At 41.2% G+C, this 15,789-nt stretch overlaps 1 protein-coding gene across 1 annotated transcript; it reads right to left on the bottom strand.

Annotated features, from left to right (window-relative positions):
• Nucleotides 1–1,105: 1,105 nt before the first annotated feature.
• Nucleotides 1,106–12,728, bottom strand: LOC143440849 (leukocyte immunoglobulin-like receptor subfamily A member 2). Its single transcript, XM_076927717.1, has 5 exons — nt 12,563–12,728; nt 12,284–12,319; nt 11,069–11,353; nt 9,896–10,174; nt 1,106–1,695 (listed from the first exon to the last, which is right to left on the bottom strand). The coding sequence occupies exons 1-5, from the start codon at nt 12,591–12,593 to the stop codon at nt 1,529–1,531; spliced, it is 798 nt and encodes a 265-aa protein (XP_076783832.1). The 5' UTR covers nt 12,594–12,728; the 3' UTR covers nt 1,106–1,528.
• Between the last annotated feature and the right edge of the window lie 3,061 nt (nt 12,729–15,789).

Here is a 15,789-nt window from a genome sequence, read left to right as displayed (position 1 = left end):
GGCAGATATGATATGGGGTGTTTGTGGAGCATTAGCCAGGAAGTGCAATACCATTTGAGATGTAAACGAATGGAATGATTAATAAAAAAATTTTTAAAACTCATTCCTGCCTATTTGGTTGCCAATTCTGCATAGCAGGGTTTTCACATATTCATTTTGTATCTTGTGTTGTCCTGTATTGCTACAGTGTGTTGGAGGCCAGTCTCTTCTTCTGTTCTGAAGAGGAAACAGTTAACAGAGTGGATCTGGAGCAGATGGGAAATGAAGAAACTAGGAGTGGAGAGATGGCAAACAGTATTTGGGTAGTATTATTCAACAGACAAGTCTATTTAAAATAAAAAAATAAATGTAATGAAAGAAAGATAGGTGGTGTTCTTGACAAGGAAATTCACACTGAAGGATGGATGTTGCTCACAGGGTCAGTAATGGAGAAGCATAGTGATAGGACAAGACAGAGTGGGGAACTGATTGCATGACAAACGGCAGAGATCTAGCAGAGTTTGAGGAACTGACTGGGAACAAAAAGAGACTGAGAAACAAAGACTCACATGAAACAAGCAAAGCTGTGATTGATGGACAGGACAGCCTCTGATGGAGCTGCACAGGGAAACTGAGAACTCATTGTCTAACTACACAAACAGGGGGTTGGCTAGTGTGTCTCAAAACAGGTAAGTGTAGGAGAGCAGTCTAAGCCTGCAGTCACCCTGGATAAAGAAGCTGTAAATGACACTTTCTGGGCTCACTATCAACATCTACACAAGTGTCTGGGGAAGCCATTGGCATTCCCATGACTCTAGGGTGTTAGCACCCATAACACGGCCATGCTCCTGTCAAAAGTGCACAGCCACTCACAGTCCAACACGTGATCACCACTGGGTAGCGGGGAAGAAAGAAGAGCAAAGCCATCATATGGAGAGAAATAAGAAATGACAAATGGACCCTACACGGAGATGTCACATGGGAAGACAGAAAAAATTGAAAACAGGGTTCAACTAGTTGGAGAATTTTTGCAGCAAACACCAAGAAAAGAATTCTGAAATGCCAGTCACATCATGCTATTGTATCAGATTTGTGAACAAAGGACACTCAGTGGAGAAATGACAACTCTTTTTAGACTTTTTATTGCCAACATTTCATTGAGGTCTGTGGTGTTTTGAACAGGTATGGCCCCATAAACTCCTGTGTTTGAATGCTTGGTCCATAGGAAGTAACACTATTAGGATGGGTGTCGTTGAAGTAGCTGTGGTCTTGTTGAAAGTAGTGAGTCACTATGGTAGCAGGTCTTTAAATCTCCTATGAATAAGCTATAGCCAGTCAGGCACACATCCTCCTTCTGCTGCCTGCAGATCAAGATGTAGAATTCTAGGCTTCTTCTCCAGCACCGTGTCTGCCTGTGCATTGGCATGCTTGCTGTCATGATGATAATGAACTAAACTCTGAAACTATAAGCTACCTACAATTATATGTTTTCGTTTATAAGAGATGCCATGGTCACGGTTGGTTAAGCATGTCTTGGTTAAGGCAAGGTTTAAGAATGGATATAAAGGTTCACAGCACTGGGCTCTCTGAAGCCCTCATGAAGCACTCTTCTGCTCTTCCAAGCATCCAGCAATAGAGCCACAATGCCTAACAGGAGGAGGAAAGCCAGGATAAGCCGAATGAGGTTCTCTAATGCGTGACCTACAAAATAAGATCCTGTGGAGGAGAAAAAAAAACAGTATTTAAAATTTTCCACCTACAAATATTGTACTGGTTGGAATAAATATCGTCCACAAAGACTAATGTGTTTAAAGACTTGACCCATAGGGGAGGGCAATCTTAAGAAATGTGAACTTGTTGGAGTAAGTGTGGCCTTGTTGGAGAAAGTACATCTCTCTGGAATGGGCTTTGAAATCACCTATAATCAAGCTATGCACAGCGTGACACAGCATCTCCTGTAGCCTGCAGATCACTGCATAGAACTCTCTTCCAGGACCATGTTCTGTCTGCCTGTAAACTGCCATGCTTCCCACCTTGATGATAATGGACTAAACCTTTCAAACTGTAAGCCAGTCCCCACCATTGACATGGTGTCCCTTCATAACAATGAAACAATAACTAAGAAAAAGTTACTTCCAGGAACTCTGGTATTGCTGCGCAAGGCCTGATCATGTTTTTCTTGGAGAATGTGGACATTGGGACTGTAAATTAGAAAAGAAGTTGAACACTTCAAGAGGGGCTTAATAGACATCCTGGTAGGAACATTGTAGACAGAGGTGAGAGTAATTTGAAGAGTTGACCATAGCCCAAGATCTTTCAAAAGGGAACTAGAGCCCATTCTTGTGATTTTGGATACAAATGTGCCTAATTTTTACCCTTATACAAGAAGTTTGCCTGAGGCTAATATGAAGAGTTTTTTATAAATAAGATTTACAAAGGAAATCTCAAATCAGGTTAGTATAATCTTTGTTGTGTAGTTACTACTGTTACATCCTGTGAAGTTTTTTTAATGAAAACTAGCAAGCTGGGAAACAACAACCAAAAGTATAGTTCTAGAATAAAACAAAAAAAGAAAATTCAACCTGGAGGTTGGATGAAACTAAACATTATTTTTTAAAAGAGATAAATAGATTAAGAACTGGAATCAAGAGAGTGGTGACCTCAGGGAAAGACTCCATCTAGCTTAGATTCAATCTTATGTAATGGAATTAAAGAATAGTAGGTCCAGGAATGGTACATGCCTTTAACTCCAACACTCTTGAGACAGGAACAAGCAGATCTCTGACATCAAGGCCACCCTGGTCTACAGAGGAAGTTGCAGGACAAAGAAATTTAGGCATTGAAGGAAACCATGAAAAACCTAAATCTGAAGAATATGTAATTGAACAAGAGGGCCATATTCCAGCCTCAATGAGAAGCAGAACTTGGCAACTTCAGCTATTTGCTGTAGGGACAGTTCTGATGCTAAGGTCCTGTTCACCAATTGGCTCTTGGTCTGTCAGTATAGAAGCCACGGGTAAACTGCTGAGAGAAAGGAAATGGCAGGTCTTCTGAGTCCCTTTAGGAAAAGAGACAGATACACAGGAGGAGGAGAGTTTGCATGCTTTGAAAAGGGAAAAGTCAAGCAGCCAGGTGAGGTCTCAGGCTGCTGCTATAGACAGGTGGTCAGGGGTGGTTAGCACGGACTAATTATATCTGAGTCACAAAAGATTAAGGCAAGTGGGAAGTACGAAGATAAAAAATATTAATAAGGGCACGCTTTTCCAGATGGGAGATAGTGGAGTCAGCAATTGTATCAAAAGGAAAGTTGAAAATTAGCAATCTGTGATTGTGCATTTTATCTGTGGATTCAAGGGAAGCTTAGTGGTGTTGGTAATGTGGTCCATTCCCAAAGACTGGCCATGAGGGGTGGGTGAAAAGCTAGACACAACTTAAGAAATGGAATCAAGAGAGTGGTAACCTCAGGGAAAGACTCCATCTAGCTTAGATTCAGTCTTATGTAACAAAATTAAAGAATAGTAGGTACAGGCATAGAGCTTGCCTTTAAATCCAACACTCTTGAGATATGGACAAGCAGATCTGGCTCTTGAATCAAGGATAGAATAAAAGAGTTATAAAATCTCCCTCTAGGAATAAGAAAGCTCTGAGACCAAGCATATGGCAGGGGTGTCCCTGAATGTTGGCTCAGAAAGGCCACTGTGTGAGGTTGTAAAAAGGACACCTGGAGTACCTTAGAAATCCAAAATATTGTAGCTGTAAGATCCATGGGATACATGCCAAAGAAATCTGCTAATATGGAGTGAAAGAAGCCCATGAGAGAGAAGTGTATTGCAGTCAACAAAACAGAAAGGATTTGGAGACCTGAAGAGCATTTTGATGTCACACATGGAGATGCTGAATTCACAGTTTACTCAACTAGGTTTTGATCTTGATTTAGACCAATATTTCCTCACTATGCTCCCTTTCCTATATTTGGAATGGTAATGGATATCCTATGCCGTTATATGATGGAAGTATGTGTTCCTTTATTTACTTTGATTTCATAGTGGATTACACATAAAAGATTGCATAAATCTCAGAAGACACTTTGAACATTAGATTTTGAAACACTGTTGAGATTGGAATAGACTATGGTGACATTTGAGGTTGAACTAAATGCAATTTGCATTATATTATAAATATGAACCATTGTGGGCCTGGGAGTTACCTATGCTTGACTGAATGGGTGTAGCTACCATAGTCCCATGTGCTGGACTACTGGTCATGGGAACTTTCAATCTTAGATGTAGCTGCCTGTATTATCATGTTAATTATATTCCCCAAAACCTGCTTACCAAGTCCCATACAAAACACAGAGGGACCATGTTGCCAGTTGGTTCTGATTGGTAAATAAAGATATTGACAGCCAATGGCTGGTAGCACAAACTGGGAAAAGACTTTTAGGATTCCTGGGCAAGGGACCAAGGAAAAGGGAAGGAAGACGGAGATCCACCATGCCAAGGGTAGGAGAAGAAAGACACCACACCTGAGAAGGTTTGGAGCAGAGAGCATACCCCCCATGTAGGAGCCAGGGATCATGACCCAAGAGGCCTGCACATCTGGGTCCTGGGCAAACTAGATGGAATGCAGAATTTAATAAGTAATAACTAGGGAATGTCAGAGGAAGGTAGATTAGCCATATGGAGGCTAGAAAATGACTCAGTGTATAAGCATGCTTGTCTTGTAAGTGTGAGGACCTGAGTTCAAATTTCCAGCAGCCACATGAAAAGAACCATATACTGTACATGCTTGTAATCTCAACTCTGGGGAGTGGAGACAGCAGTCTCAAGACTTCAGTGGTCAGCTAGCCTAACCAAAACAGCAGGTCCGGTGTAAGAGGAGGTTCTGATACTAAAGTCTAGTTGCCTAATTGGTTCTCAATTTGTCAATACAGAATGCCAGGAGCCAATTGCTGGGTAGAAGGTACAGGGGGACTTCCAGGTCCCAAGAAAAAAAGGAGACTCGGGGAAGGAGAGAAGGGTCTTTTTTTCTGCCATACCCTTGAGGATGGAGAAAGCTACAATCATGTAAATCCTCAGAGACAACTAGGGCCTGTGGCCTCCATGACCAACCTTGGATGGCCAAGGATGTTGGCAGGGGCTGGCTGATATAAACCACCAAGTTTAAGGTGGAGAGAGAGAGAGATAATAAATTGGTAAGGGCATGCATTTCCAGGCAGAAGGTATCTGTACCCCGCAATTGTACCTAGAAGGAAAGCTTTCTGCATGTCTTTTGTCTGAGTATTCAGGGTTCTGGGGGAGGACCTGGGGATAGTCATGCAAAGTCACCTGGATCTATCAGGTAGGTTAAAAAAAGGAAGCCAGATGGTGACTGGTAGAAACCAATCCTAGAGTTAAGCTGGGAAAAACTAAAGGAAAGACAGAAAGGGCCAGAGCATGGGCAGCAGCTCCCAGGAAAATGTGGTAGCATGGTTTTTTAAAACTACAGGCAGCAGGCTGCAGGTTCAGTGATAGATGCTATCTCAAGGAAATAAGGTAGAGGAAGACACCAGGCATCTTGCACTGGCCTCCATGTGTGCGCAAACAACCACACACTTATGTGTACATGCATCTCATATAGACCACACACCACTCACACTTTGTTTTACAAAGGGAAAAAAGAAAATGGGGACTCACTATGGGAGGAAGAAAACGAGTTGTCATGAGAGAAGGGACACAGGGGAGGGCAGAGAGGCAGAGTAACAGTGAGAACAAAGCATAACGTCTCATGTGCTACGATGCTTCGATGAAATCTATTGCTTTGTGTGTCTTAAAATAAAAACTCACCTTTTAAAAATTGTGCTTGTGTTGGTAGTGTTGACGAGCACCTTGACAGCATCTACCTAAGAGGCAAGCTTCTGGGAATGTCTGGGATGGGTACCCTAAACTTAGCTAGTGTATAGCCATGCCTGTGAGAAATCATACTCATTAGAATAAGTGAAGTGAGAGCACATACTCTACAGGTAAGAAGCATCACTTCCAGAACTTCAGTCTTGCACTGTATTAAAAAAAGGAGAAAGGTAGCTGAGCCCAGGCAGTCACCTCTCTCTGTTTCTTAGATTTCTAAACGTTGATACAACATCACCAGCTGCCTCAAGTTCCTGCCATGATGATGAATATACCGCAAATACCTCGAAAGGTGAAAAAGAAATCTTTGACTTCCTTAAGTTGCTTTTGTCACATATTTCATGCCTGCAATAAAAAAGGTAGCCAAAACAATAGTATTTACACAGAATGAGGTTTTACTCAGACACAAAGATGGCCAGACTTATAGATGAAACTGGGGACCTCATATTGAGCAATATAAATCAGTCACAAATGGCATGTGTTTTACCTCCTATGTGAAAGTTGGGTATATATACGTGTGTGTGTGTGTGTGTGTGTGTGTGTGTGTGTGTGTGTGTGTGTGTGTGTGTTTATACACATCTATAGAATATACATAGACATGAAATCAAGGAAAAAAGAAACCAGACAAGAATAGAAGACTTTGGCAGTGAGAACAGATACAAAAGAAGATAACTGAGGTAAATATTCCCATAGAAGAGAATATATTCAAAAGAAAATAGCATTATAGAATCCATCATTTTGTGCAATGGAGAGATACTAAGAAAAATATTTGATGTCAACTTTCTGCAAGATAAATGGACAAAAATATCAGGTAGAAAGAAGAAAGACAATAAATTGGGTTAAAGGTGACTGTGTCGTGACAGAGATGACACAAGATAGAAAGATAGGAAGAAAGAAAAAGTGAAAGAAGGAAAGAAAGAAAGAAAGAAAGAGAAAAAAAAGAAAGAGAATTTAAAAGGTATTTCCAGAAACAAAAGATGGTTTAACAAGGAACCATGTGAAATGAGAGCTAAGGAATATGCCTGAAGGATCCCAGTTTAACAAAGACAGCTACACTCTCTGAGTACAAGGACATGTGTGAGGAGAAGGAGGCGGATGTGTGGATACTTTCAGTTCAGGGCTCTATTGAGATGTGTACTAAATGTCTGCAAAGACAGATTTCAAATATCCCATTAGAAATATAATTCTGAAGATCATAGAAAATTTCTTGAAGGCAACAGTAAAACTAAAAGCCATCAGCAAATATTGCAGAAAAGTAGATGTCTAAATGTGTGCAGACACTACCAATAGCCCTATAAGAAACCTTCTCTGACAAAAACTCATCCTGTGCCATCCCATCTCTATTCTACATGGGCTTTCTTCCTCCTGCCTCCTCATGATGAATTTAGCATCTTTAACCCACGCACACTTGAGAATCTCTCCAGGTCCCAAGTTGAACTTCCATGACTCTGCCTCCTTTGTTCCCCATACTTGAAACACTTCCTGTCTCTAAATCTAAGAGGTTTCAAATCACTAAAAGTTCTAAATTATAAAGAAATAAGTGCCTTCTATACCAAAGCTGGCATTGTTGTGTTCTTTCCTGAGAATTCTGAGAATTCGCCCCATTACTTTCTTCTATCCGTGTCCCCATCCCCCCAATCTTTTATCCTTATCTAGTCTCTCTTCTACTTTCACATCATGAATATGTACAGTCAAGGGAACCCTCCAGGGTTCCTTTTTGTAAATGTCTCCACTGCATGAGGCAAATGAACTGTGCTGCCAGACAGAAAAGCTGGTTAAGGTTGATCAGCTTAAAACCTCCAGGAAATCACAGAATTGAGAACAGGAGGAGTGGAAACTCTACTTGTCCTGGAACACATACACATGACATCTCACAGAGAGGACCATGACAATTAGTCACAAAGCATAAAAACCTGGAGTTCTCCTTCCTAATTAGGTGTCTAAATGGGCCCCAGAAGCCAATGAGCTTCTGTTCCTGGCATTCGTTCCTGAAAAGGGTACTTAATCCCTGGTTCACCCTGAGGAAGATGTACACAGTCATATCCACCATCAAATGAAGTAGTTTGGCCAAGCAAGGACCATCTCCCTCATCAAGGATCACTATGATGGGAGACTTCATCATAAAGAGCCACACCTGAATGTCCAGGAGGAAACCTCCTGTCTTCCAGCCCCTCTGCATGCTCAGCACTCACTCAGAACCAAACAGGATTCCACCCCTGCCATGGGCTCACGCCTTCCTGCCTGGTACATAGAGGAAGCACAGACCTGCGGACCCCCATTCCCAACTCCCTGAGGACCCCAGCAGCATCTGGTTACACAAGAGGACAGGAAATACAGCACTCATCTCAGACCCTGCTGATTCTCACCCAGGAAAACATGGGCTGGGTCCCCTATCTTGGGCTGTGTTCTGCCCCTCCAGCAGCACTCAGGTACCCCAGCATTGAGACAGACACACAGCCTGATACCAGTAAACTGATGGATGTTCAGAGGTAGCACTGTGGTGAATAAAAATAGTGGAAAAGTAATTGTGGTCCTCATCCCTCATCCAGGAAACTTCCCTTCAACAGATGAGGATCATTACACATTACATTACACATAACATTACAAACACAGAAAATCCAAATGCACAGTATGGAGCCCAGGTACAATAGATACAGCTACAAAACGACTACTACTTTGTGAAAGAAGGGAAGGAAAATTGTAAAAACCAAAGGACCAGAGAGTTTGTTGTGAGATTGTGACTCCTAGTAATGTCAGGAGCAACACATGTAAAGTCTTATTAACATGATGCCTAACTGTGAGCTGAACAACAACAAAATCGACATACAAAAGGGAATAGGAGAAAGCCCTTGAGGGCTCAACCTTACACAAATAACTACAGGGAACTAGGAATGCTAAAAATGGGAGAAATAGTCTTCCCCAGAGAATACCACATCAGTTGGTTATCCAACACCAATAGGTCAGCCCTGGAAACCTACAAACAAAAACATTTTACAGACTGAGCAGGTTTTGGGTAGATAGATAGATAGATAGATAGATAGATAGATAGATAGATAGATAGATAGAGTGATAGGCAGGCAGAGAGAGATAGTGATAGATAGATGTATATAGATAGATAGATAGATGTATATATATATATATATATATATATATATATATATATATATCATGTATAAATAGATATAGATATACAATTAACAAAAAAAAAAGAAGCCATAAGTTTGAAAGAGAATAAGGAGGGGTATATGGAAATATTTAAAAAGAGAAGAAAATAATGAAAATATATTATAATCTAAAAAGAAAAGGAAAAAAGGAAAGGAAAACAAAAAAAGATGAAGATAATTTGAGTTCTAGAAAGTCACCTTCAATGAAAAAACTAGCACAAACTCTTTCAAATTTTTTATCAGCATTGGCTACTGCTCTACTTGTCACATACACAATTCTAAAGCAATGTTGGTGGGTAACAGGAAACAAGTGTTACAGCATCTTTCAGAATGCATCTCACTATGGATAGGTAAGGACTGTCACTCCCAGGATGAGTATACTTGTACCTGCTCAAAAAATATAACAATAAACGTTCAGAGTTTATCAGGGATGTTTAGACACAGCACTGTGCTCACAAAAGATGTTGGGAGAAAAGATTCAAGACTTCCTGAATGAAGAAACTAGCACAGACCCTTTCATTTTCAATATCACTATTAACTAAGAAAAGTGTGTGTGTGTGCGTGTGCAAGCACGTGAATGTGCATGCACTGAAGTAATTTATACAGCCACAATTGAGTTGAACATCATATATCATGATGGGTAATATCTGTTCTCGAAAAGAATATACCTGCCTCTGCCCTGATTTCACATGATTAGCAGAAAATGTTCAGAGTCCAAATGCAAATAAGCAATTCTAGTCAGAATAGCAGTGCATTCTGCATCAAACAGGAAAGAGCAGACATAAAGTGGACTTGATATATCCCACATGGTATCCCTTGGGACCACTCTAGTCACAGAGACAATGACCAAATATCAGACATTCTTACCTGGGATCGGAATCTCAAGAGGGTCACTAGGCAGTGACCACAAATAGGAATTATTTTTGACAGAGGCAAAACATCTGTAGGTCATCTTGTACCCTGGGCTCACAGAGGAAATGAGGAATTTGTTGTGGTCCTGTTGTAAGCAGTCCTGAGGAAGGGAAGCATTTCCATCTCTGCAGAGGATAAAGTTCTCAAAGGAAGGAGGTGCGTAACAACCAAGAGTCACACTTCTTTCTGAGTCTTGTGAATCAACAGTGAGGGATGGCTTCTCCTTGTAAACACCTAGAAGAAAAAAGACCCTGTTATTAGCTGCTTGTGGTAGCACAGGCCTTTAATGTTAGGACTCGGGAAGCAGAGTCAGGTAAATCTCTATGAATTTAAAATCATCCTGCTCTATATAGAAATGTCAAGGACAGGCACAGTTACACATAAGACTGGAACGAACACCCCACATCCAAAAAAAAAAAATCACAAAAAGACCCTGTCCTTTAAAAACATAATTAAAATTGACCATATAATTCAAAGACTTATAAAAATACAAGAAAAGAAACTAATAGAAAATTCATCAATCTATAAATCTCAGGAAGCACGCTCCTATTATTTTTAATGAAACACAACCATAGAAGGCCCTATGTAGCTACAGAAGCTGTGGTCATTCCCCATGAACTCCATCACTTAGGGACATAGTCACCATTCTGAAGGGAGCCTAGGCCACCGTCAGCACAGAGGGAGGATCACTAACCTACACAGGGTCAGGGTGTGAATCTGAGTTGGTCGAGCTCTTGCCACATATATGCAATGCCCTGGGTTCTATGTCCACCATCACATGATTGAGGAGACTGTCCAAGGATATAATGCCAGTACTAACACAGTAGAAGCTGGAGGATCCGAAGTTCAAGGTTATGTGAGGATGCACATAAAGGTCAAGACCAGACAGACACTTGAGATCCTTTCTCTAAAAAGTGGAGAAAATGGAAATTAAAACGGAAAGGATAAAATAAGAGTAGAGGAAAAGAGGGAAGACAGAACAGGACAGGAAAGAAGGGGGAAAGAAAGAGGAAGGTGGATGTACAGGAGCAGAAATACACGGCAGGGCCTGTGATGGGGAACGTGTAGATCACTGAGGTAGGCAACAGGGATTAAGGCTGAAGAACAATGTTCATGGCAATTACTCACCAGTCACAATCAACTCCAGTTTGTCATTAATTTGTGACCATTCATATCCATTGAAGTATGTACAATAGTAAATTCCAGCATTGGTGTTCATCGTATTCTCCAGACTGAACTCAAAAACCTCCTGGTCTCCTTGTGGGGTGTGATCATACCAAATTCTACTGTGTACAGAATTCCGCAGACGTACTTTGGTCACTCCTGGAGGGGTCCTGCAGAAGATGGTCACAGCAGTGCCTTCGGAAATCATAGTTCCTGGGTCTGCCCAGATGGAAGGCTGGGGAGACGGCTCTACAGAGACACAGAAAGAAATCTAGTCATCTGATGTCAGGAGAGCCTGGTTCCCAAGGAGCTATAGAGTAGCTCCCACATCAAACATGAATCAAGAAAATGGCCACACAGATGTGTTCACAGGCCAATATGGTGGAAGAAATTGGTCTGTTGAAATTCCATCTTCCCAGATGACTCTAACTTATCTCATGTTGAAAGAAAATTAACCAGCAGAATTTCTGGCATGTTTCAACAGGCCTAATCATCTTTACCATTTTCAAACAGTGTAAGAATTACTCTCATACCTTCGTGCTATCTTCTAGATTCTCTCCTTGTCCCCTGCCAGCCCAAGAATCAATTCTGAGGATGGACATTATTGTCACCAAACCATGACACTCCCATGGGCCAGTCAACATGGTGTTCCATCAAATCACTGACATGTCTTACTTTGCCACTTTCCTACGTGTAAAAACCAATCATTATATACCACTCCAATCTCACACAAAGCCTGGGACCCTCTGAATATAGATGAATCTTGTCTGTGCTGCCCCTCATTAGACAACAACTACTTCAACTCTGTCCCATGGATGATGTGTCTTCCCAGGAGCAGGCCTCAATAAGAGAGCCAGACAGAGCCCACATAAGAAGATATGGAGAGGACATCAAAACAAAATCAAAATTGAATGTCTATATCCTCAGAAGAAAGTGTGTGTGAATTATGTTTTCAATGTCCTTCTGAGCCAGATAGCATGTGGGCCTTAATAGCCAATGGTGGAGCATCCACACCAGAAAGACAGCAACAATAGCAAGGACTAAATATGAAGGAAGCAGACAGGTGGCTACCAATGAAAACACCATCTCAGGATCTGCTCAAGATGCCTCCTCAAACTCCTCCCATGCTACTCCCAGCCAAATTCAGATCCCCAGAGCTGAAACAGAGAACAGACTCACCAGAGTGTGCCCAGATCCTCTGCTCCATTAAACACACTGAAACGGGAAGAAAAAAAGAGCCGGTGAAAGAATCTGTCCTATTATACACCGATCCCAACCCAGAGCTTAGATAAAAACACCAGGACTAGATGGACAGGCTGAGGTCAGGAATGAACCTTTTGCAGCCATCAGGCCAGGTTTTCATAGAGGAAGAATTTTGTGAAAACAACCCTGGTTTTAAACCTGGGAGTCTGTATTCATTGCCCTCTGGCTAAGAATAATGAGCCCTGTAGTGCTTACCAAATCCAAGAAGAACAGTCCCAAGGCTCATGGCAGTGAGGCTGACAAGCTCACCACATACGGGCACAGAGAACCGGTAACACACTCTGCACAGGGGGACACACCCATGGGATAGAGCAGACTGGTGTTCAGAACGCCTGTCAAGAACAATGACAACAAAACAGGAAGGAAACAGACTCTTGCACAAAACCTGCTTCTGACTCCTCAATTCTACACCACAGCTCTGGGCCAGGCACGAGTTTCTCTATACACTTCCTGTTCCGGCTTTAAAGTCTCAAATATTTTATGGGTGTGGGCATACAATCCTCAGGCATTCACATATATGTGTGCACTTGTGGGTAATGTTTGAGAGAAAACAGTGGATGAAAGCAGAAAGCCTGGATCCCAAATCCCCCACAAATCTACTGGAACATCTAGTCTAGATGTTAAATCACAGACATGAAAGAAACTTGGAATACAGATCTGGAAACCAGAAAAGACACAGAGCAATGCTTCTGCAGTATGTGTATGTTCTCAGTAAATAATTCTTCTGCCCAAATAACTACACAGCCAGGTCCCTACAGCTGACAATGCAAATAACAGAAACAAAAATAACTCAATTTAAAATCAGGATACAGAGCTGGATTGATTTCTATACCAGTACATGATTGAGACCAAATAACTGGTCATCTTTAAGAAAAATACAAGAGTCATTACAGCCTTCTGCCCCTCTCCCGGATCTGAGGCCTGGACCAGACCTCTGCCTGGTCTGCTATTGTGTGGACCCAGGATTCTGCCTGAGACATACTGGAAGGTCCACTTAACCCAGAGCCACAAAGAAACAACTGAACTCAGAGTGTCAGACAACATATCCGGAGATATCCTAGAGGAGACACTGCACCCAGAACAACAGACACCTAGCTGGACTGCTACCTTGGAGGCACCATATCCTGAGGCATCCTAGAGGTACCACTGTAATCAGGGCAGCTGGAGAAGATCACAGAGACATCTGGACCCTAGGAGAGCAGACACAAGTGAGATAACTGGAAAGGCAGGCTTCAGTCAGAGACAGCAAGAACAGGCAGCCCTAGAGTTAACCAGATGGTGAAAGGCAAGTGCAAGATCGTAAGCAATAGATACCAAAGTTACATGGCATCATCAGAACCCAGTTCCCCCATCATAGCAAGCCCTGAACACCCCACCACACCAGAAAAGCAGGATTCAGAATTAAAATTACTTCTCATGATGATGATAGAGGACTTTAAGAAAGACATAAATAACACCCTCAAAGAACTTAAGGAGAACACTGGTAGACAGATAGAAACACTTGAAGAGGAAACACAAAAATCCCTTAAGGAATTGCAAGAAAACAACCAAACAGGAGAAGAAATTAAACAAAACCATTCAAGATCTAAAAATGGAAGTAGAAACAATAAAGAAATCACAAAGGGACAATACCCTGGAGATAGAAAACCTAAAAAAAAAACGATCAGGAGTCATAGACATAAGTATCACTAACAGAATACAAGAGATGGAAGAGAGAATCTCATGTGCAGAAGATACCATAGAAAACATTGACACAACTGTCAAAGAAAATGCAAACTACAAAAAGCTACTAACCCAAAATATACAGGAAATCCAAGACACAATGAGAAGGCCAAACCTAAGGATAATAGGTATAGATGAGGGGGAAGACCCCCAACTTAAAGGACCAGTAAATATCCTCAACAAAATTATAGAGGAAAACTTCCCTAACCTAAAGAAAGATGTCCATAAATATACAAGAAGCCTACAGAACTCCAAATAGTTTAGACCAGAAAAGAAATATTTCCCGCCACATAAGAGCCACCTAAGCTAAACACTGTTGTGGATGTCTGGAAGTGCATACTGTCAAGAACATGATATAGCTGTCTCCTTAGAGGTCTGCCAACGACTAACACACTCAGAGGATGATGCTCACAGTTAACCACTGATATGATTAGGGGTTTCCCAATGGAGAACTTAGAGAGAGGAATGAAGGAGAAGAAAGGGTTTGTGACCCCAGGAGGAAAGCAACAATACCAAACAACCAGAGCCCCCCAAGGTCTAAACCACCAGCCTGGGAACACATGGGGAGGGACCCAAGACTCCAGTATCTCTTTAGAGCCACTCAGTGTGATGAGTTTTCCTCTTAGCACTGCTTTCATTGTGTCCCTTAAGTTTGGGTATGTTGTGCCTTTGTTTTCATTGAATTCTAAAAAGTCTTTTATTTCTTTCTTTATTTCTTCCCTGACAAAGTTATCATTGAGTAGAGAGTTGTTCAGTTTCCACGTGTATGTGAGCTTTCTGATGTTTTTGTTGCTGTTGAAGACCAGCCTTAGTCCAGGGTGGTCTGATAAAATAAATGGGATTAATTCAATGTTCTTATATCTGTCGTGGTTTGTTTTGTGTCTGAGTATATGGTCTATTTTTGAGAAGGCACCATTATGTGCTGAGAAGAAGATATATTCCTTTGTTTTATGGTAAAATGTTCGGTAGATATCTGTTAAATCCTTTGGTTCATAACTTTTTTTAGTTTCACTGTGTCTGTGTTTAGTTTCTGTTTCCATGATTTGTCCATTGGTGGGAGTAGGGTGTTGAAATCTCCCACTATTATTGTGTGAGGTTCAATGTGTGTTTTGAGCTTTAGTAGACTTTCTTTTACAAATGTGGGTGCCCTTTCATTTGTGGCATAGATGTTCAGAATTGAGAGTTCATCCTGGTGAATTTTTCCTTTGATAAGTATGTAGTGACCTTCCCTATCTTTTTTTATGACTTTTGGTTAAAAGTCTATTTTGTTGGATATTAGAATGGCTACTCCAGCTTGTTTCTTAGAATCATTTGCTTGGAAAATATTTCTCACATCCTTTTACTTTGAGGGAATGTCTGTCTTTGACTCTGAGGTGTGTTTCCTGTATGCAGCAAAATGCTGGATCCTGTTTACGTATCCAGTCTGTTAGCCTATGTCTTTTTATTGGGGAATTGAGTCCACTGATGTTGAGAAATATTAGGGACCAATGATCATTGCTTCCTGTTATTTTTCGTTCTTAGAGTTGGAAATATGTTTGTGTGTTCTTGTTCTTTTGGGTTTGTTGTGAAAAGATTAATTTCTTGTTTTTTCTTGGGTGTAGTTTCCCTCCTTGTGTTGAACTTTCCTTCTATTATCCTCTGCAGGGCTGGATTAGTAGAAAGATATTGTTTAAATTTGGTTTTGTCTTGGAAAACTTTGG

Source organism: Arvicanthis niloticus, chromosome 30, assembly GCF_011762505.2.
Source record: "Arvicanthis niloticus isolate mArvNil1 chromosome 30, mArvNil1.pat.X, whole genome shotgun sequence".
Classification (NCBI taxonomy): Eukaryota; Metazoa; Chordata; class Mammalia; order Rodentia; family Muridae; genus Arvicanthis; species Arvicanthis niloticus.
The sequence above is the reverse complement of the archived record's forward strand: the minus strand, read 5'-3'. Positions and strand labels throughout refer to the sequence as shown.

Coding starts and splice junctions, on each gene's coding strand:
- LOC143440849 (XM_076927717.1), bottom strand. CDS start 12,593: ATGAGCCTTGGGACTGTTCTTCTTGGATTTG. Junction 11,354..12,283: donor GAGGATCTGGGCACACTCTG/GTGAGTCTGTTC, acceptor GTGTCTCTGTAG/AGCCGTCTCCCCAGCCTTCC. Junction 10,175..11,068: donor ACTGGAGTTGATTGTGACTG/GTGAGTAATTGC, acceptor TTTTTCTTCTAG/GTGTTTACAAGGAGAAGCCA.